General features: G+C 40.9%; 1 protein-coding gene across 1 annotated transcript in view; it reads right to left on the minus strand.

The window, feature by feature from the left end:
- Positions 1-5,616: 5,616 nt before the first annotated feature.
- LOC126285171 (odorant receptor Or2-like) overlaps positions 5,617-23,525 on the minus strand; it is a 94,951-nt gene continuing 77,042 nt past the window's right edge. Inside the window, exons 5-6 of the mRNA XM_049984481.1 lie at positions 14,285-14,440; positions 5,617-5,673 (exon numbers count right to left, since the gene is read on the minus strand). Coding sequence (XP_049840438.1) covers positions 5,617-5,673; positions 14,285-14,440 — 213 coding nt within the window. The remainder of the gene's footprint in view (positions 5,674-14,284; positions 14,441-23,525) is intronic.

Below are 23,525 nucleotides of genomic sequence, written 5' to 3' on the forward strand. Positions count from 1 at the left end.
GAGGGATCCCTGGTCTCGTCCCGCCAGCCTACCGGCAGACCAGCGTGGCCGGCCGTCTCACGTGACAGGTTTCAGCAGTGTCTCCGCGCGCTGGCCAGGGGGTGGCGAGGAATTGAACTAACTCATTGGAGCGTGGATGTCGTGGTGACTGCACTGGGACATCAAAGACGTGTTTGCTGACTGTGTTGGAGAACAAGTGATGACCGTACTGCTTGAAATAAAGTCTTCAGTCCCTTCCCCCCTACAAAATCAAAGGATGTGACTTACATTACTATAAGAGCACTTAATGATTTGACGCGATTATGATAGGGTACTGGATGTCTAACAATGATACATACATATTCGTAATCAGCGTGAAAAATACTATATGATAGGATACTTTGTCTACTGAATTTCATACTTTTCATCCGGACCGTTATGCCGTACGCGTGCTAGAAGGAGCTCTAGTAGCACGCGCACGTACGGCAGTAGGCGTAGCGCGGCAACCCGCTGGAGAAAGTTCGTACGTGTGATCAATTATGGTGTTGGGATTTGAACTTGTAATACATTTTTGTTAAGGTATGTAAGGAAAATGGCTTTCTTACCGAGAAAATCGGACATCTTGAATAAATAGTAAATGATAACAACAAATAAAAGTGCAGTTTTCGAGACAGTATCGTGTTGGAATTTAAATTTGGCTCAATTTTCTAGTGGAGGTAGGCCTATAATAATAAATGATATTGAATGATAATAAATGATAATGAATGACAATAAATGACAATGAATGATAATGAATGTTAATAAATGATAATCAATAATAATAAAAACGAGTACGGTCTTTTCATGCATTATCGTATTGGAATTCAAACTTCCTGCCATTTGTTCTTCTGGAGGCCTAGGTTAGTGGATGTAGCACAATTGGACTATTTTCCCATCAGAATTCAAACTTCACGCCATTTTTTCTTGAGGTTAGGTTAGTGGACGTAGCACAATTGGACTATTCCCCCACCAAATCCGCCATCTTGGATGACGTCATGCGATGTTGCTAAGTCTACCTGCCGCCATCGTGAATGACGTCATCGCCACAATCTTGAATAAATTTGGCAACAATGCAACGTGAGCTGACGCTTAGGTTGTTCCCCTACTCACAACACCCTTACCTGCCTAGCTGCCTTCACCGATTTCTGCTCTGTGCTCTCCTCTCATGGGGGATCGGGAGAAGTGATGCCTTTAAAGTAATTTCGCACAACAACAAGAATGCCTTCCACACTGCTGCAAAGGACGGGGAAAGGAAGATAAGAGTTTAACTTATTGTCGATGAATGTGACACTACAGGCTGGTCAGAGAATGTGTGAAATGCTGCCAGGGGCAATGTTGCCCAGCGGGTGCTTTGTCTCGTTGGCTGAAACTTGAATTTACGCGCGCGACGACCCGATTGTCTAGCTTCAATGGTAAATAACTCGGAAATGGAGCAACGTTTCGAATTTCTTTCTTGACATTTATGTCTCAGTAAAACCTGCCCTGTAACATCCCTTCCAGCATTCCACACATTTTCTCACACTGTAAAGACTGAGCACGAACACAAGTTGAGGAAAAGTGGTCAAAGATATCGAACATTTGTTTTCAAATGAACCTGCCCAGTACTTGAAAAAGAAAAAAAAAAAGAGTCTGCTCACAGCGGAACATGTGCATTCAATTAAATGCAACGGCGAGATGTCAAAATATGTGCCAGACTGGGACTCGAACCCAGATGCTATGCTGATTTTTTACAGTTGCCTTAACCGCATTTTCTTTCTCTGAAATTATTTACGTTATTGACCATGAACATGTATTACAATTAACTCAAAATTCATAATTCAGTTTAGCTAAAGCTTAATTCATCATAATGTCAATCATATAAATGCACTTTTGCAACTTGAACATATTTATGTATTTTTCCCCTATTCTTGCCAATATTGTCAGACTTCTGTAATTAAATGCGCTGCAAATTACACTTCACAGTACTCAGTGCACGAACACCACTTAAAGACAATAAATGCAAACTACATTACCTTTGCTCGCTAAGACAATTCCGTAGCTAGCATGGAACTTCAGTGTCATACTAACGATGTTGTTTCACTCTGTGTAGTGAAGCCAAAGACACTGTTCATAGACGATTCTGGAATAATTTCAAACGGGTCATTGTGTTTCACAACGGAATATCATTTTGTTTTGTGAATTCTTCCAATGCAAACGGTCGGAAGGTTACACTCTATTGCGCTAGACTTAATCTTTACCCAATTCTGATTTTCCTCAAAAATATTTGTTTCCATGTAACTGACTCCTGTAGTGTAGAGCTCCTGACGTTCTGTATAGTCGTCTAATTCTCTCTACAGTCCGTGAAGCTTTTGAAGGAATGTTGTACTTTACGCTGACCCAACACAAGTGATTTGATATAATCGACAGCGAGTGCAAGAAACATACATTCCAGAAGTTCAGACTCGGTCTCGTTCTTTAACGATGAAACGAATACTTTAATGCCAAGTTTCAAGCATTTCTTCTATCTTCTGAGATAGTCCCTGTCCACTTCTGTTTTCACATTGTCGTGTACATTATATGAGACTGGAGACATACCGTGAGATTTTCGGAAAAACTCCCGAAGGTTGCAAGAGCCTACAAGTGGGAGAATTATCGCACAATCAGCTTAACAGCTCATGCATCCAAATTACTGATGTGAATAGTATACAGAGGAATGGAAAGGAAATTTTAGGGATTTGCTCGATGACCATGAGTTTGGAAATATAAAGGCACCAGAGAAACAATTCTAGCGTTGGGGGTTAGTAGTGAATGCAAGACTGAAGAAAAATTAAGATTGTAGGAATTGTGGACCTGCAAACACCGTTCGATAAAGTAGAATGGTGTAAGTTGTTCGAAATTCTTAAGAAAATAGTGGTATACTATAGGGAATGATGGGTTAGCCGAGAAATTTAACTTTAGAATTGAGGATCAGTATGCGATTGTGGAATAGGGCATCTCAATGTGGAATGTGCAACGCAATCACCTCAGCAGGCCATCATTCAAACCGCTAAACCAAACAAGATATGCCGCTGACCCAAACAGTATACAAAACATTGTAACGAAACTAATGCTACATAGAATTACGATATCCGTTCAGTGCTCTGCTGTGCACCTGGCATGCGGCGACGTTCGGCAACCGGTCTGTGTGGACTGACTCGTCAACCCCAGGTGCCTCAGTAATGCGTCCTTTTACTGTGGAGCTACTATCCCATAAACATTCTACTCACGTGAACCCAGCCTAATGAAGAAGTTAACAGTTACAAAGATCCAGCACACTGGATTTGCTGTGGATCAGCACCTTCTGTTACTCAGTACGACGAAAAACCAGTCCAAAGTTTCAAATTTTCTTTTTCTATTTTGTCTGTTGTTGCTCCCATCTGGGCATACATGAGAAAGACTAGAACGTTTTATTTTACTTTTGATTTGAGCATAGCTGCTCCAGCTTATGCCTATTGCTTTTAGTCAGTGTAATTTTCCGATTTAGCAACATTTCATTATGATGAAGACGCCCTAGTTGGTAATGAAACCTAAGTCAATGTACATACCATTTATGTGCAGTCGAATGGCAGTTTAATCCTTCGATAAAACCAGGATACAGTTGCTGAGTAACAGCCATGTTCAAAACATTAAGTATTCTGATGTGTAGTTTCAGCACAGACACAACAAGTTACTAATGATGGCACATATCTCTGAATATGATCCAGGAAAATCTAAAGTAGCCACGCTGTATGACATTGTCCAGTCTGAACTTAAATGTAAACGCCATGTATAGCCCTTTAATATATAAAAGTTTTTTCAGGACAATGCATTAAAACTTATAGACATTAGTAAATGTGCATACTGATGACTTTCCTTTTGAATTTCAGACTTGTACAACGATTCTATCTGCCAAATAAAATACATAAAAAATACAAGTATCTCACAACATATTCCATAAATCTTACAAATCTCTTCTAAATTGAATAAACTGCGGCCTGCGTAGTCACCTCTTTAGTTTGGGTACACACATTGTAAGAAACCTGTGCTTCTAATCAATTAAGACACCAAGGGAAAAGGCCATATTTGCTGCCCCAAATGTTTAACTGTAAAATTAGTTAACTGGATTTATAGTTACATATTGTATTAAAATTTCGCAAGATATAAGTGAAAACAATAGCTTACTAATGGTGGGAAAATGATTTTAAGAACATAAAAACATGAAGTGCTCACGCCATTGAATCACAAAGCCAGTTTACTTCAACGGAATACTGAAAATTGTGGCAATAACAGCAATAATAATCATTTATATTCGAAAGTAACCTCAAACATAAGTAATAGGTATAATTGCACAGAAGTATTTAAAATGATCAGATGTTCACACTAATTATAATTGTTCTCATTATTAAGGCAAGTGATGTAGTAAGTACTTTTTTGTTGAATGAAATGCAGAATATAATATTGAAGATTAACAAATTAAATAAAACTGAATGAGACATTTTCACAGAAGTCGTGACATAGCAGAATTGTGTATATGATGTAAGAAATAACTTAAACAATTGTAACACATGAAAAATTTGAATCTTGGCAAAATCAAATCCTAGATGAAGTTAATGCAGGAATGAAAACCAAATTATAATTGAGAGTTCAGAGTATAACTTGAAGTTTAAGTGTTCAATATTTAAACTGAAATGAATAATAATAAGTTTGTAATAGAAACTTTCCAAAAACGTTTAAAATTTAAGGAAAAGTAAAAGTATGTTGTTTGAAATTTTGGAGGAAGGAGACTGACAACCAACGTTTTCTGAAAATGTTCAGTTCTCATAAGGTGTTAGGGAGGAATGTGACTGGATAGTTGTGAAACAAAGTAAAAATGGCCTGATACATGAGATTATTTAAAACACAATTACATGATCAAAATCAAATTGAGTGATCATTTCAGAACAATATCTTTGCTATGTTAATGGTATAATTCTTTTACATTATTCTAATGTTATTATTCAATTAAACAGTAAATCTTAAAATTCAAAGCAGGTAAATGCACCATTAATGTGGAGCCAACATCAAGAATGAACAGCTTGTCAGATAAAATACCTAATTTACGTTTAACTCAGGAATACATTTTCCACTTCTGGTTGTTTTATTTATCATAGAAACATCTATTTAAGAAAAGGACAAATAATATTGAATACAGTGAGATAAAAAATTAGAAAGTGAACAGACTTTATCTGTAGAACACAGTGAATAAAGTAATATCATAGCAAAAAAGAATAAAGTCTCATGAAATGTGCTTGTAGCTTAAGATCCAACAGTTCATTTGCAGCTGCTGGCTGTACTACCCCACTAAATTTGGCTGCTAAGTATAATGGAACTTGCAAACTGACTACTTGTAATTTAAATTCAACATACATGATTTCTTTCTTACAGTTATACAGCACCAATACGAAATGAGTAGTAATATCAATCTAATGTATCAAGTCACAATTTTTTTCTGGATGATTGTTACATATTATGTGTAAATGTCCTCAAATGTTAACATGAAATAATCAATGATTTATCATACCCATGATTCTTCAGCTTGTGTTTACAACATTGGATTGGATTCTAGCGTTTGTTTGTTTGACTCAAAAGTGCATAGTATGAATAAGATGCATTTACAAGCTGGAAAAGAGATGAAAAATGATTAGAATGTGTGAATGACAGCGTGAAGCACTGTAGTCAGTGTGTCATAAAAATGACACAGTTCAAATATTACTACTCTGTTACATTATGGTCTGAAGTTATGTTACTAGAGAAGTATATTTATTTTCAGTAATACATTGTAACTTAAAACCTTGTGAATTAATACTGAGAGGTGACTTAATGAACATGGAGATATATAGATTGATAAATATGCTATTTGATCAATAATTTGTACTCTATCATTTAAATGTTCATTGGACATATATATCTACAATAAGATGAATTATCATAATGTACTATCACACACATAAAAAGAAATTTCAATATGTCAGAATGTTCCACTACAAAGAACTTAAATGAAAATAACATTGGACATTCTTGCATACAGGTGACGTGAAAACCGGCGGTGTTTGCACTAGGAAAACGCATTAATATTACCATGATATGAGGAGCAAGGAGCACCCGCGTTGTCACAGGGGTTTTCATCCAGAGCCAACCATACAGACCACCAGTTACCCATTATTCAGTAAGCTAATCAGGGAACTCCGCAAAACTAACTCTGTCTCAGACAAGATGAAAGATGGACGATCGAAGAAAGCTATGAATGGACCAACATCAGACGCTGCACTGCCATCGTTTAGTATGAAACCAGCCAGCAATACTCGCTGTATGTCCCAGGAAACCGGCTTCAAATGTACGTTATTGATGAGCATTTTGGCATACGTAATTTACATCCTACAAAACGCATGTGTTGTGATTTCTCACGAAAGAAGATCCAGATCTTCAGGATCACATTCCGCAATGGATGGCACTCAAGCTGGACGTAAGCCTTCGTAACCACCATGTTGTGCCTTTCATTCTAATTTGTACTAGTATGTGGATGAAGACATAAATAAGCACAACACCAGATGTAGGCCAGTTTCGTCTGAGATAACCATGTCTTTCAGGCACTCCACAGCAATGACAGCCACATTCCAATGATTTGAATCTACTAGATTGTGTGTGCGGTGAAGATCAACACCTTCACCAACTCAGGACGAGACTGCTGATGTTTGTGGTCACATTCAAGCACATATGTTGGTTACAGTCCGTGGGATGATGCGGACGACAACGAGCTTACAACGTGTTTCTTGATACAATAATTCTTCAGCTGCCGTATTTATTTTAGAAATTTAATTTATTTTATGAACTTCTACGTGCTACCAGTTTCGGCATTACATTGATGGCATCTTCAGGCCCCACTCGTCATAGTCTTAAAATCGCGCCTTCAATTAGTGGGACACTTCGTGGCTGACCTTACAGGACCAGACAAGCAGTCGGTCTTCCGTCACTAAAAATTGTGGAGCCTCCGCTTCCCACTTCAGCTCCAGTGGGCAGGATCCACTGTTGCGGGGCTCTCCTGCCTGCAAGCCACAGCGTGACTGAGGACAGGGTTATCGCCTGCCACTGGCAGCATGGCTGTTGCTTGTTGTCATCTATCCCACCTCAGCAGCTTTGTGCCATACCTGTCGTCACTGCAGCGTCCATGCAGTCATGTGCTGACATCAGGCTTTACTGGCAGGGTGTATGCTACTTATGCCATGCTGCCATGGATAGCACACTATATCATTGCAGCACTTGCGTAATGTTGAATAACAATTATTTGGTTCATTAATAATGTTTCATTATAGCCCATGGGTCTCCGAAGGGCATCCACTCTTGACCTCAATCTGCCCTCAGTAGCCACTCTGAATAACGTCTGAACTACAGGTGTTATAGATCTATACCTTTAAAGTAAATGCATGAAACGGATTTACATACAATTTTCACACGTGGACTGTAAAAAATCATGAGAACCAAGAGCTTCAAGAAATGCATGTCTTTCAACAAATTATAAACTGTATTCAACACAGGATACTTTTTATTTGCTTGGCTGAGTGTCGCCCATGTGAATGGACATGTGGTCTGACTGCCTGCAGAGTATATCACAGCCTGGAAAAGACGCAAATTCAGAGATGATCGTACATGCTGCAATGAAAAATCCTCATTGGTTTGTGAGAAAATAAGTACAAACATCAAACCACAGAAAATGGAATAACAAAGAGCTAAACGGGTTAGAAGCTCCAGTAAGGAATAAAAATAGCCATACAAGGAAGTTCCTAAACACAGTTGTTGGAAACGACTGAAAGAAACAGCATTTCCACTACTTACACACTCGCATAGCCTCATTCCCCCAAGGTTTCGTACTAGGACCTACACTCTTTTAATTGTATATCAATAACGTTTTCTCCTTCTAACACTACCACATGGACGCTTAAGACCTCCAGTTTAATGTAAGTGCGAAACCAATAAACCTGAAGATAGCACTACCCAAATGGATGCAGGAAATCATTCAAATAATTCAAAACCCAATGTGGGCTCCTTAGCCAGAAACATCAGGAATCCTATCTTAAACATAATTGGGACAAATACCAACTTCTCTCCCTCAGCGAAAATTTTAGTAGTAGTAATAGATCTAAATCACAATTGGATTGTACAAATAACTGGAGTGTGGAAGAAAGCATCAGCATCTCTTCATGCCTTACAAATATATAGAAAGATTCTCCCTCTTGATCTAAAAATGAACTACTGGCACTTACACTTCTAATCATTGATTACAGTGAGGTTTTTCTCAGGATTGCTGAAGGTGCATGGAAGGAGTCATGAAGGCCTATGACCGTTATGACTGTGACATCCGACTCTTTGATCATATTTTTCCACAATACGCACAGCTATCCTCGTTGCGTGCAGACGAGCGCGCAGATTTCCATACACTTTGTCTTCATTATTGTCATATGAACATACACTGTCCATTTATTCTCTCCTAGACATTAATTCTCTTGTCCGAAAAACGTAGCAGGACCACCTTTCCCATCAGAGCAAAATGCTTTATGTCCCACTCCACCATTCATACATTTCCTCAAAGTCCTTCTGAGGGGACCCGACTCTGCTGTAACCTAGCACGTTATATTAAGGAACTGAAGAACATCTCTACTTTCAGAAGACAATTAGTGATGTATCTTTTAAAGGAACAATACCTATTATCACTATTCCTGGACGCACCCATTACCACTGTACATCCTTGTTTCCAATCAGATATTCCTCATTTTCCAGTATTCTTAGATGTTCAGTCTCCTTAAATTTTTTGTTTCGTCCGTTTCGCTGTATCAAAAACAACTGTTTTCTCTTCCTTCTATGTCTGCCTCTGTCATTATTGTCATCATCATTATTATTATTTTATTATTATTGTCAATATTAGTGACACCAACAGCAGTAGCAGAAGTACTACCAGAATTATTACTTTATTCTCAATATTACTTAACTAAACTGACACTATAGACACTTAAATCATTTTAATATTATTTGTCATATTAAAAGTATTATTTCTTAGGTAATTATCATGTAAGGAAACACAGTATGTGTGAAACAATGGTCCGATGTGTTAGAGTACCTGGTGGCCTGAATCAGTCCAGTTTAAATAAATAAATAAATAGCCTGCAGACCTGTGTACACATCCACAGTGTGAAGTAAAGTACTGGTAATGGTGAGCACAAACTAAGATTTTGTACTCAACAAAATTTGAATGATTTTTGCCATGTTTGTTTCATCAGTTTCATGTTTTTTGTCGTGTTTGTTTCATCAGTTTCATTACTAATGTACTTCTTAAGTTTTATGATGTATGCTCTTCAAAGTATGTATTTCTTGGAATTATAATTTGTTAGGAGTTATGCTAAAGCAATACAAACAAATTATTAATATTATTATTGCTACTATTGTTATTGTTATTGTTATTATTGTTATTATGATATTAAAATCGTGTCCGACCTCATCTTGGTCGGGGTATGTGAAAACTCGACGAGGCACGAACTCAATAAGTAATTGGGAATCACCTGAAGAAATACTGAGCCATGCTACCTCTATAGCTCTCCATAAAATGTTTCCAGCTCTGTATTATATGCACTAACTGATCTCTCAATTGTGTCCCTTGTCCAACGATTTGGATGGCCAAAACATTCGCTGGAACTGTCCAGATATTCTTCAAACAAGTCGCTAACAATTGTGGCCAAGGGGCATAGTGCATCGTCCTCTATAATAATTCCGAAGTTGCTTGTGAACGTGAGGACCATGAATGGCTGACAGTGGTTTCCACGTACCCTAACATAATCATTTCCAATCAATGGCCAGTGGTTAGCACACTGGACTCGCATTCGGGAGGACGACGGTTCTATCCCGTCTCCGGCCATCCTGATTTAGGTATTCCATGACTTCCCTAAATCGCTTCAGGCAAATGCCGGGATGGTTCCTTTAAAAGGGCACTGTCGATTTCCTTCCCCATCCTTCCCTCAGCCGAGCTTGCGCTCTGCCTCTAATGACCTCGTTGTCGACGGGAAGTTAAACGCTAATTTCCTCCTCCCCTCCAATCAATGATTGGTTTATGTGGACCAGAGGACACAGTACATGCCATGTAAACGCAGCCCACTGCATTATGGAGGCACTACCAGCTTGCAGAGTGCCTTGTTAATAGCTTCGGTCCATGGCTTCACGAGATCTGCGCCACATTCAAACACTATCATCACCTGAAATCTGAAATCTGGACTCATCTGACCAGGCCACCGTTTTCCAGTCGTCTAGGGTACAGCCGATATGGTCACGAGCCCAGGAGAGGAACTGCAGGCGATGTCGTCCCGTTAGCAGAGGCAGTCACGATGGTAATCTGCTGCCATAGCCCATTGACACCAAAAGTTTTCTGCACATTCATACGACCCACATTGATGTCTGTGGTTCGTACACACAGTGTTGTGTCGTCTGTCAGCACTGACGACTCTACGCAAAAGCCGTTGCTCTTGGTTGTTAACTGAAGTCCGTCGGTCACTACGTTGTCAGTGGTGCGCCATAATGCCTTATATTTGGTATTATCATCACACTCCTCATACTGTGGATCTCGGAATTCTGAAATATCCAACGATTTCTGAAATCTAATGTCCCATGCGATTTAGCTCCAGCTACTAGTCTGCATTCAAAGTCTCTTAATTCTCACAGTGTGGGCATAATCACGTCGGACACGGTTCCCATTAATCACCTGAGTACAAATGAGAGCTCCACCAATGCATTGCGCTTTTATACCACATATACTGGAGCCTACCGCCATCTGTATACATGCATATTGCTATCCCATGACTAATGTAGCCCCTTTCTTTCTTTTATTCATCAGTGTTGTTACTGATTGATGCAGCCCGCTATGCATTCCACTCCCGTGCCAAACTCTAAATGTCCTAGTAGCACTTGTAATCTATGTCCTCAGTTATTCGCTGTATATATTCCTGTCTCTGCCTCGCACTACAAGTTTTACCCTCTCCAGCTCCCTCCAGTAAAATTGAAGCTACACCGTGCCATCTTAACAAATGTCTTACCGCCCTATCCCTTCTTCTTCTCAGTGTTTTCCGTATACTTCTTTCCTCGCCGAATCTCTGCAGAATCTCCTTATTGGTTAACTTATCTGTCCACCTACTTTTCAACACTCTTCTGTAGCACCAAATCTCAAATGCTTCGATTCTTTTCTATTCCAGTTTCCCACAGGCCATGTTTTACAACCATACAATGCTATATTCGAAATGTACATTCTCAGAAATTTCATCCTCAGATCTAAAGGCAAAGTTTGATTCTAGTCGACTTCTCTTGGTCACAGATTCCCTTTTTATCTGTGCTAGTCTTCCCTGTGTGTCCACCTTGTTCCGTCCGTCATGAGTTATTTTGCTGCCTAATTAGCGGAATTCTTTCATCTACTTTATGACAACCAATCCCGACGTTGAGATTGTCGTATTTACCATTTTTACTGCATTTCATTACTTTCATCTTTGATTTAGTCTCAGTGCCCATTCTGTACTCATTGGGCTCTTAATTTAATTCAGCAAGATCCTGTATTCTTCACTATCAATCAGGATAGCAACGTCGTCTGCCAATCTTACGACTGACATCATTTCACCCTGAACTTTAACTCTTGTCTCATCATTTATTGATTGAACTGTTTGAGCGAAAAGCTATATCTCTGTGTTACACCCTTTTTAATCCGAGCACTTTGTTCCTGATTTTCCACTCTTGTTGTCCACGCTTGGTTTTTGTACACATTGTTTATTACCCATCTTTCCATAACTGTAACTCCTATTTGTCTCAGAATTTGAAACATCTTGCACCATTTTACATTATAGAACGCTTTTACCAGATCGACAAATCCTATGAACGTGTCTTGATTTTTCTTTAGTCATGCTTCCATTATGGGCCGCAACGTAAGGATTGCCTCTCTGGTGCGTTTACCTTTCTAAAGTCAAACATATCATCTGACACATTCTCAGTTTCCTTTCCCATTCTTCTTTCCGTTATTCTCGTCAGAATCTTTGATGCATGGGCTGTTAAGCTGATTCTGCGATAATTCTCGCACTTGTTGTCTCTTACAGTCTTCGGAATTGTGTGCGGGTCTTTCCCAAAGTCTGATGATATATCGCGAGACTCATATGTTCTACACACCAAAGTAAATAGTCGTTTCGTTGCCACTTCCGCTAATACTTTTGAAATTGTGATGGAGTGTTATCCATCTCTTTCTGCCTTATACGATCTTAAGTCCTCCAAAGTTCTTTTGAATTGTAACACTGGATCCCTTCTATCTTCAAATGTCGTCTCCTGTTTATTTTCCTATCATCAGACAATTCTTCCCAGTCACAGGGGCCTTTAATGTACCCCTGCTATCTATCCAATCTCTCCACTGCATTAACAGTGGTAGTCCTAGTGCACCCTTCATGTCACCACCCTTGCTTTCCATTTCCCCGAAAGTTATTTTGACTTTTTGATACGCTCAGTCAGTCCTTCCGACATCTCTTCTCCTACATTTATTTTCCATTCCTTCACGTTTGTCATGTCGTCATTTCACCTTAGCTTTAATAACCTTCCTGTTGATTTCATTCGTCATCGATTTGTGTTTCTATATTCCTGCGTATCCCTGAATATTTTTCTATTTCATTCTTCCATCGATAAAATGATTGTCCTTTTAGTTATGTCCACTGATTTATGTCTGATGTAATGTCAATTGAGCTGCCTACTGAACTGCTCTTTAGGGAAATATCTTTAGCCTCAAAAACTTCATGTGTATCTCTTCATTTCTAAGTGTTTCCGTATCCCTCTTCTTTCGACACTGAGTCTTTCTGACTTGTTTCTGAAACTTCAGTCTATTCTTCATCACTAATAGACTGTGATTTGGGTCTATATCTGCTACTGGGTAAGTCATAGAATCCAGAATCTGATTTCGGAATCTCTGCTTGACCATGATCTAATCTGACTGAAATTTTCTCGTATGTCCCTGCCTCTGCCAAGTACACGTCTTTCTCTTGTGATTTTTGAGCAGGGTATTCGCTCTACAAGCTAAAATTTATTGCTAAACTCGATTAGTTTCTCCTCTGTCATTCATAGTCCCAATACTACATTCTCCCATAACCCTTTCTTCTACTCCTCCTTAACTATTATATTTTCATCTCCTTTTAAATTCTGAATTACCCGTCCATTATCTTCATATAGTTTTTCTATATTTTCATCTTCGGCTTGTGACGTCGACCTGTATGCCTGAACAATTATTGTCGGTATTAGTTTGCCGTCGATGCTGACGGGAACAAACCTATCGAAAAACATTTCATAGTAGCTCACTTTTTGCCCTTTCTTCCCATTCGTAACAAATCCCACGCCGTTATGCCATTTTCTGCTGCTGTTGATATTTCTCTATATTCACCTGACCAGACATCTTTGTCTTCTTTGTGTTTCAATACGCTCACCCACATTACATCTAGATTGAACCCTAGAATTCCCGTTTTCAGATTTGCTAGTGTCCTATACCACATTCAAACTTATGACACGCCGCGCCTCGACTCATAGAACCCCATCCTTTTGCTGGTTTTCCAGTCTTTCATGGTGACCTTCTCCTTGGCAGTTCCTTCCAGACATCCGAATGGGGGACTAGTCTGGAACCGTTTCTATTGGAGAGGTCATTATGACACTGTTTCAAGTACAGACCACATGCCTTGTGGATACACATTATGTGTCTATAGTGCAGCGGATTTCATTCCCTTCTGCATCCTCATGCTGTTGATCATTGCTGATTCTTCCGCTTTTATGTGTACTTTCCCAGCCCAAGGGCAAGAGAGTACCCTGATCCTTTGTCCTCTCTTCCACTCTCTTTTGGCCGGATTTTTCCAGCTTGAGGGTGATTTTTGTACCGGAATCTTTCGGACACCATTGCTGATTATTTTTATTCAAAAGTTAAGCAGTGCAGGGTTTGAACCCGAGACCAAAGGCGATTTGATTAGTAAAAAATGATTCTACAATTAGACTCCCAAACCGTAGTGAACTCTACAACAATAAAATCTTAGGTAGAATGTTAAAAACAAGGCTGATGGGAAGTTATATTTAGGTATGTGCCAGAAGTTAGCAACAAACTGTGATCCTCCATCCCTCCACCTCTCGATAATATCGAACCATGAATTCGTTTTTGGAAGCTAAGTATAACTACAAACAGTCAGGCAAATGAACTTACTGAGACAAATGCCTTCTTATCGATGGGGTAGAGATGTCCAGCGGTGAGTATCAGAGGTTTCTGTGCGCGGCTGATGAGGATCCTCATAGCGCGCTTGAAACGCTCACTCGCCTCCATCCATGAGCAGCTGTATGCAGCTACTGACAAAGCCTCCGCCTGCGGACAACGATACAAGATAACGTCGTACGTTACCTGATAATAAAAAATTGACAGTTGATGTCACAGTCTCATCGAATAAAGCGTTCTGGGGAAAAAAGTGTTTCCTATTTCCATGCATATTTATTTGAGTCAGTTGTTCCATATGTTGTTCTACGTAATTGACATACGGTCTCTGAATAAGATCCTTAAGACCATAGTTGTCCATCTTAGCCGCTGAACGGTTGGCGGAGCTGTAAATATTTTATGAATTTTATGGCGACTTCTATTTTTATGATGACCTGCCTCAGTTACTGACTACCTTTAGACATCATACCATGATGCCAGGTGGTGGCAATGAATGGAGCATACTTTACGAACTCTACGAATGTCTCCTCTCTCTCTCTCTCTCTCTCTCTCTCTCTCTCTCTCTCTCTCTCTCTCTCTCTCCATATTTTTCTCCCTCTTCGCTAACTACTCCCCCTCTCTTTGTCCACTAGTACTTCTTTCAGGACATCAACCTGTATGTCTAATAATTCTCTAGTGTTGCCACTAGTTTTGGGCGTGCAGCAGGAACTAGCAATTCATCCACAGTGGTAAAAAATAGATGATGGATGCTAGGATGTCAATATGTTATCGCGAGCAATGGCTACGAGTTTATGTGGGGTGTTAATCATGTGCAGCGATCCAGGAGGTGAAACTCAGTGGCTGTCGAGTAGTATGAAATGTTTTTTCAGATATATAAAATAAATTAAGGGAAGCCACCCAGGCACAGTAAGAAGAATTGTAATAGTGTTACGGTAAAGAGTCTTCCTCACACCCTAATTTCATTTTATTTCACTGTTATGTTGTATGTGTTGAAAAGTATTGTCACGAAACCAGAGTATTATAATTGCAGGGAATGTGTATTTGTTTGGGCCATTTGGTATTGGCAGTCGTGTTGAGCAAGGAACGGAGATGGTGAGAAAGCATAAGAAGTAGTGACAAATGCTGACAGAGTAGAAGGTTTGATTGTTTGTTTAATTAATAAACGGTAATTATGTCGCGGTCAGTACCACAAGGTGCCGGTTTTCCGGCAGCACACGAGGCTACAAACTGCTTGGTATTGAAAGTTATAAGTGACGAGATAGAAAAGGTGAAGCACTTGAAGCAATTCAGGCTAGGGAGAAGGAAATAATCTCTGGAGTACGAGCAGAAATAGGCGTCAACCAAAGCCAGGCGCTTACCGTGTTGCACGTGAGCTGCCTATACAGCTACGGTGCTGGTGTAAATTTCTTTAACCGCCTGGTGAGTTGTGAAGTTGGCAGATTTTGAATTTTTTTAAATACTTGCAATGCGTCTTGGCACTTAAAATTCTGACAGTGCATTTCTTATGGTATAATCATCAAGGGTGAAAAATTTCGGTTAGGTTTCGAAATGTTGTAGCCTACCGTTCCATTGTAAGATTTAATCTTTTGGGTTAAGTTTAAAAAGAGAAAAAAGTTAAAAGAATCTGGTATAGGAAATCATTAAAAAGTAATATATTTTTAATCTTACAGGATAAAGTACGTGACTAAATTAAGCTGGGCATAAAGTACCTGCCTCCCCCCCCCCCCCAATCACCTTGGTACTGCGAAGGTTAACTTAAGAAGTGGATTGTTTCAGGCATTAAATCCGTGGCTATAGTTTCTAAAACTATATTTTTTACCTGCATACTCTGCTGTTGTATTTACGCAGTCAATACAAGGTATGAATTATATTAACTTTTATGAAATGCAAAAGTTTCTCAGTGAAGTAACTCTCATCATATATCGAAAAATTTATTTCCTAACATCATCTGAGGCACAAAAAGTCAGGCTACCAGTTTCCTCACAGGATGGAAGACGTCAATGAATAGTCATTTAATCAATGCCATAGTCAGAAGCAACAACAAAAAATATTTCCTGTCGTTTCGCTTTCCAACATGAAGAGAGCTTGGGTTGTTTTGGGGAAGGAGACCAGACAGCGAGGTCATCGGTCTCATCGGATTAGGGAAGGATGGGGAAGGAAGTCGGCCGTGCCCTTTCAGAGGAACCATCCCAGCATTTCCCTGGAGTAATTTAGGCAAATCACGGAAAACCTAAATCAGGATGGCCGGACGCGCGATTGAACCGTCGTCCTCACGAATGTGCAACATGGAGAGAGGTGGGACATACAAGGGTATGCATTAACATCTCAAGCATTTCATACGACATCTGAACAAAAACTACATGACATACAGAAAACAGGCACATATCCGTGTTTAGAGTATCTCTCCGTGTTTTTAAATGACATTTTACACCGACCATCCAGAATGTTATGACCAATGGTCTACTATCCCTATAAGTCCGTCCGGGTGAAAGCAGCGTCACCCGGCGATGAATGACATCTAGTCAGACACATGCACGGTGCATGTAGTATCAGAGAGCACGCTGTCCGTGTGTAGAATGGGTAGTTGAGCGATCTGTCTGAGTTTGACCAAGGACAGTTTGTGATGGCGCGGAGACCCCTCACGAGCATCTGGGAAGCTGCAACGACTTGTTGGGTATTCTAGCAGCGCTGTGACGAGTGTATTCGACGCTTGGCGGAACCCAGGTGAAAGCACGTCCTGACATCTTGGGTTTGGGTGGCCACCCCTTATTACAGTCGTCGCCTGGGAAGACTACTACAAAACAGAACAGGCGATGAATTTTGAGGGAACTAACATCAGACTTTAAAGCTGAGCACAGAACAAGTATGTCTAAACACACAGTGAACCGAAAATTCCTGACGACGGGCCTCGGCAGCCGACGACCCATGCATGTGCAGTTGTTAGGACCATGGCATCGGCAACTACGACTGAAATCGTCACGTGACCACCGGCACTGCATTCTGGCGCCGTGGTATAGCATTGCATAGTATAATGAATTCCGATATCTTCTTCAACATGCCGATGGGAGAGCGCGAATCCTTTATCTTCCAGGGGAACAGCTCCCTGACACCTACATTGCGGGGAGGAGACAAGCTGGCGGCTGCTCTGTTATGGTCTCGAGCACGTTCACATAGGCATCCACGAGTCTAGAGGAGTTCAAGCGTGGCACCATGACCGCCTAGGAGTCTCGTGCACTGATTGCAGATCACGAACATCGCTACATGACGATCATGTTTCCCAACGGCAGTGATATTTTTGGGCGAGATATTGCGCCAAGCCACAAAGCCAGGAGTGTGAGGGAGTGGTTCGAGGAGCACCGTGGTGAGTTACAATTAATGTGTTGGCCCTCCAGGTCGGTAGACATGGACCAGATCGAACACATTTGCGATGTGGCGACAGAGCTCTTAGAGGGATTAGGTGACTTGTGCGAGTGTATACGTCATTGGAGCTCCGTCCAGCGACCTACCAAGGTCTCATTTCTTCCATGCCACGATGTCTCGCCAATGTTATTCGTGTCAAATGTGGACATACTGAATATTAGGTAGGTGGTCATTATGTTATGGATCACAGTTTCTCAGTACCTGTTAAACGTCAGTACGTACGAGCAATTTATTGAAGACATTGACGCGAATTGGTTGCGTGGACGCCACTGTAGCCTGCTTACAAGATTTTCAAACAGCTTCATTCTGTTCCCTATTCGCAAACGCGGTTAAGTCGATGCGACAGTATGTAGCATAGCGGAGCAGAGGTTTAACAGTGAACCAGGCACACAGCCCAATTTACAGGTGCAAGCTGAATTTATAAGAATAAGCAGGCTTCGCTTCAGAAGTGGGCATTGATACATCGTAATAATGTGCAGCAAATTCCCACAGGTTCTCTGATAACCCCGTCGTGCCACACTTACACCCCCAATGGTAGTAAAAGGGTTAAGCAGTAATCGTTGTAGAATAACAATCAGTCTATATTTCCTGCATATTGCTCACTTTACTTTGATTGAAATAAACTAAAAAATTGGTTAAGGTGACCACTTGCAACGAGCGTAAAATCCGGGATCGATTCCCAGTCTGGCACAAAATTTCATTTGTGCCGAAGTATCCTACAGCTGTTGCGGAACCACAATCGCAGTTTGTGAGCTCGTTCTAAACTGAATGCGGCAGTTGTTCGCCAACACAATGGCTCAGACACTGCACTGCAGATCTTTTGTTTATTTGAGTCCAGACATCGAGAACTCCGGTTCACGCTCTGAAAAAATAGATGCAAGTCATGGCTGGTAAAACACTCCTAAAACATCGTAGAACCAACTCCGGCCTGAACTACACTCTTCACGCACTATGGCGTAAACGCATCGATCCAGTGAAACAACTGAAAGGAGGCAAAAAGGCGATTCGTTAGACTACACCACGTCTCTCAAACGAGTTGCTTTCCGGTTTCTGTGTCGTCTGGCACAATGAAAAAGTGCAGCGGTTTGTCTCTCTGTGACCAATGGCCGTTTGCCAGATAGCCGTTTCCTACTAGTCATGAATGATGTTCCGTTTCGAACGTTTGCTCAGAAACTGGGTGAGACGAAACGGCATTCCTCAACGCAGCAATCCCTCTCTGGTCTGAAACCATTTTTCACTGACTTGAGCATATTCAAACACGACAGCTCCTTCTCGCTGCTCTCTAAATTATATGCTGCTCTGATTCCATGAAACCAGTAGGGATAGATATGTATTTTCCGCTCAAACGAAGCTGGACACTTATTGGTAGATATTAATGTGGGTCGTAGCCACCCTTCATCTTTATAATAGCTTTAACCGTACTGGGCACACTGTCAGTTAAACGTCTGAACATCTGTGCAGAAATTCTTGCCAAAGAGCAGAAACCAGAGAAGGTAGGCATATTGGTTGCTGGGCTCTGGTATGAACATAATGTTCTAACCACTAATTCCCGAAAGTTTATCACTGAGTCCAGTCCGCGAGTCTGCTAGGCTTATGTTTAAGGAATGCTATTGTCCACAATGGAAGCAAGACCTAAGGAAATTCAAGACACGTTCATAGGATTTTTCGACTAGGTAAAAGCGTTCAGCAACGTAAAAAGCAGAAAAATGTTCAGGATTCTGAGAAAAATACGGATAGGCTATAGGGAAAGACCAGTAATAGACAATAAATACAAGAGGAAAGAGCGAACAATAAGAATGGAAGACCAAGAACGAAGTACTCCGATAAAAACAAAAATGTGTAAGATAGCGATTTAGTCTTTTCGCCCTACTGTTCAGTCTATACATCGAAGAAGCATTGACGAAAATGAGAGAAAGTTTCAAGAGCGAGACCAAAATCCAGTCTGAATGAATACCAACGATAAGACTCGTTGCTCAAATTGTTATCCTAAGTGAAAGTGAAGAATAATTACAGAATTTCTTCAACAGAATGAAACGTCTAATGAGTAAAGAATTGCGACTGAGTGTAAATCGAAGAAAGACGAATGTAATGAGAAGTAGCAGAAATGTTAAATGCGAGAAACTTAAGATCAGGGTCGATGATCACAAAGTATATGATGCTAAAAAATTCTGCTACCCAGCCAGAAAAATATCCCGTGAAGGACAGAGCAGGGAGTGCATAAAGAGAAGACCAGCTCTGGCTAAAAGGGCATTCATTGCCAAGAGAAGTCTACTAGTATCGAACATGGAAGGAATTTCTGAGAATGTACATTTGGAGCATAGCATTGTATGGTATGAAAATGGACTATATGAAAACCGGAACAGAAGACAATCGAATGATTTGGGTTGTGGTGTTACAGACGAATATTGGAAATAAGGTGGAGTGATAGGGCAAAGAATGAAAATTTCTCAGCAGAAGCGGTGAGGAGAGGAAATACAAGGAAAACACTAGTAAGAAGAAGGGACAAGATGATAGGACATTTCTAAAGACTTCAGGGAATAGCTTCCATACTACTATAGAGGGTAATAATTGTAAAGGAAGACATGTATTGGAATACTTCCAGCAAATAACTGAGGACATATGTTTGCAGAGTCTACTCTGAGATGAAAAGGTTGGCGTTGAAAAGTATTTTTGGCGGGTCGCATCAAAACAGGCAGATGACTCAAAAAAAAAAAAAAAGGCCCAAACCACTGCCTCATTGATGCTGCTTCATGATAAAGTCAATAGTCAAACTAATACAAACAGCAGCCGCCTGCGAGCTCCACTTCTACTGTACACAGTACATAAAATATGTTGTAACTATCCGGAGAAGACAAGACGTCGGGTGGCAGTTGAGGACCAGTCACGACTTGGTGACTGGATGCCTGTCTGATTCCCGAGAGTATCAGTAAAACATCACTATACAGCAAAACATTTGTTGTTCAAAAATTCACAAACGCCTTGAGGTTCCATGCTGCTCGAGGCCCCAGGCCAGCAGCAGCGGGCGCCACATCAAGGATGCTCGACGCCAGCGTATAGTCTGTGTCGACGTTGAAGTGACAACAGAGCCCGTACAAGCGGGCTGAGCTGGTGAGACCATTCCGAATGTCAGCTATGCTGCCAGCAGCACTACTCTTGAATAGGGTCGTAGGAGGCTAATGTGTATGAAAAAATCGTGTGGTTTAGATAGTTTTTCCAAATGTACGTGGTTAACTAGATGTAGGGCATAGTTGTGTGAATCAGACCGCCTTCAGGTGATTAAAACAGACAGCGTACTGTTTCTTTTTGAAGTCTGATTGCTTTGGTGTAGGCCCTCAGTGTCTGGAATTCCAGGAGGAAAGTGGAGCACGTTGTTCAAAGAAAGTGGATCTCATCTAAAACGACTAAAGCTATTTCTACAATTTAGAACAGAAGTTTTAGTTTTAAGAAAGCCAGTAAACGCTTTGATGTTCGAGAAACAACAATTATAAAACACAAGGAATCACGAGGTACAGTAAGACGTAGATTTACAGTTTAGGATAAACGTCTCGAAGAAGAGAGTGTTCAGTATTGTTTTGATGTGTACGTTTCATTCTTTGGCCTTACTCGTAAGGTCTCGTGAAGAGTGGGAGTGCTACTGGCGGAGAGAAATGAACCTGAACACCATTTAAGATACTGAATTGTTGAGAGAAAGTGGGTCAGCCTTTTCTCGTAAAAGCCACAAAACGAAGCTGTAAGAAAGAAAACCTACATGGGCGTCGTATAGCTGGGCTCTTGGCCCCAACTCAGAAAACATTAAGAAATTACACGGTTCAGTTAGATTAATGTGAACACCGGCTATGCTCGACGTCAACACGCTGTAACCACGCACAAACGGCGGGTCGCAGCACAGGTAGTGAAGCGTAGATAAAGCGTGTCCGGGAGAAAGGGGTCGGGGGGTGGGGGGGGTGGTAGGGGGGACGCGAAGTACAATAAAGTCCATTCGTTATCGTAATGGGGGAACGGAGCGATCTATCTGAGTCAAAAAGCTTACGTTCATTGGGTTTTGGGCTAGAGGTGGAAGCATTTCTGAAACGGTTAAGTCTGAAAGTTGTACGAGGGCGTCGTGATTAGAGTATGCCGTGTATGACTAAACGGCGCTTTCGAAAACCGGTTCCAAGAGAACCATAATACACCACGGGCCATAGATGACACGGTTGAACGACAGCTGGGGAGACCTGTAGGGGCGAACAGACGTGCAACTGTGGAGCAACTGACCGTCCAGATGAACCAAGAGGCTACCAACAGTATCTCCTTAACAACCGTTCAACGAACACTGCTGCGTCCTGGCGTCCGCAGAAGGTGCCTTGTTCATGCAACCATGCTAACTTCAGTTCATCGCCGACGAAGGCTGTATACGCACGCCAGTACCGCATATGAAGGTCTACTGAGTGGCGACAGTTGGCCATTTTGGATAAATGACGTTTCATGCTCTATCGGAAAGAGGCCATTGATGTGTACGGGCTGAAATGGCTCAACGCAAAGACCCTGCCATAAAGAAGGGAGCACTATTTTCTGGAGACTGTTTTTAGTGACATTCCCTGTGTGATCTCCTCATTCTAGAGGGGATATTGGATCAACACAAGTCCTTAAGGACCACGTCCACCCCTAGATACAGTTTGCTTTTCCTCGGCACGATAGTAACTTCCAGCTGCACAAAGCAACATGTGACACAGCTCTCAGTGCACATGCGTCTTTCGGATCGCCAGAGAGTTTTCCGTCCTCCCCCGTCCACCAATCATCTTGTATTTAAAGGTAGTCGAGAAAATTGTAGCACCGCCTTGATGAAGCTGTTTGAGTCACGGGTCGTAAACAGAGAAACCTAGCACAGGAGGCCACGCAACTGGATTCGCCATGGCTCCACATTCCTGTCGGTACGTTTTATAACCTCATTGTCTCTCTTCCTGTCTCACTGACGTCCGCGCTGCACAGTGAGCGACGATGGTCACATTAATGTAACGGGTCAGTGTATATTACCATCTGAAAGATTTTATACCTATATTGAAACTATGTTATGTTCTCTCTGATTAAGTCGTCTTTTTCAGTTTTGGTATTATCTTGATGAGCTTTAGATGGGTCCGATTTTGGCAACTTTTAAATTTTCTGTGTACAAGAGAGAATTTTTTTGCATAATATCTTTTCATTATATACTGACGAAAAAAATCCCAACACCAAAAAATAATTAATATAGAGTAATGAAATTTGAGAATATATTTGCTTAGGTAATATATTTAAGTGATTAAAATTTTAAGATCACTGATTAATGTATGCACTTGATAAGCCACTGAAAATGTGAAATGCTTGTACATTAATAACCCAGTGTAACCGCCAGAATAATGAAAGAAAGCACAAAAACATGTATGCATTATGTTGTTCAGGTGCCGGAAGTTATTTTGTGGCTCAGAGTTACATGCCTGTGGCACTTATTTAGTCAGTACAGTGACGCTTAATGATTTTTGTGGATGACCCTGGAGTTGTCGTCAGACGATGTCCCATATACGTTCGACTGATGACAGATCTGGTGATCGAGCAGACTAAGGCAACATGTCGAGATTCTGTAGAGGAAGTTGGGTTACAACAGTGGAACTTGGGCGATCGTTATAGTGTTGAAAAACACCCCTAGACTGCTGTTCATGAATGGCAACACGTGTCGAATCACCTGACTAACGTACAAATTTGCAGTCGGGATGCGTGCGATAACCAAGAAAGTATTTCTGGTACCATACTAAATCTCAACTCTGGCCATAACTACAGGTATTGGTTCAGTGTGTCTAGCACTTAA

Source organism: Schistocerca gregaria, chromosome 8 (genome assembly GCF_023897955.1).
Source record: "Schistocerca gregaria isolate iqSchGreg1 chromosome 8, iqSchGreg1.2, whole genome shotgun sequence".
In the NCBI taxonomy this organism is placed as follows: domain Eukaryota; kingdom Metazoa; phylum Arthropoda; class Insecta; order Orthoptera; family Acrididae; genus Schistocerca; species Schistocerca gregaria.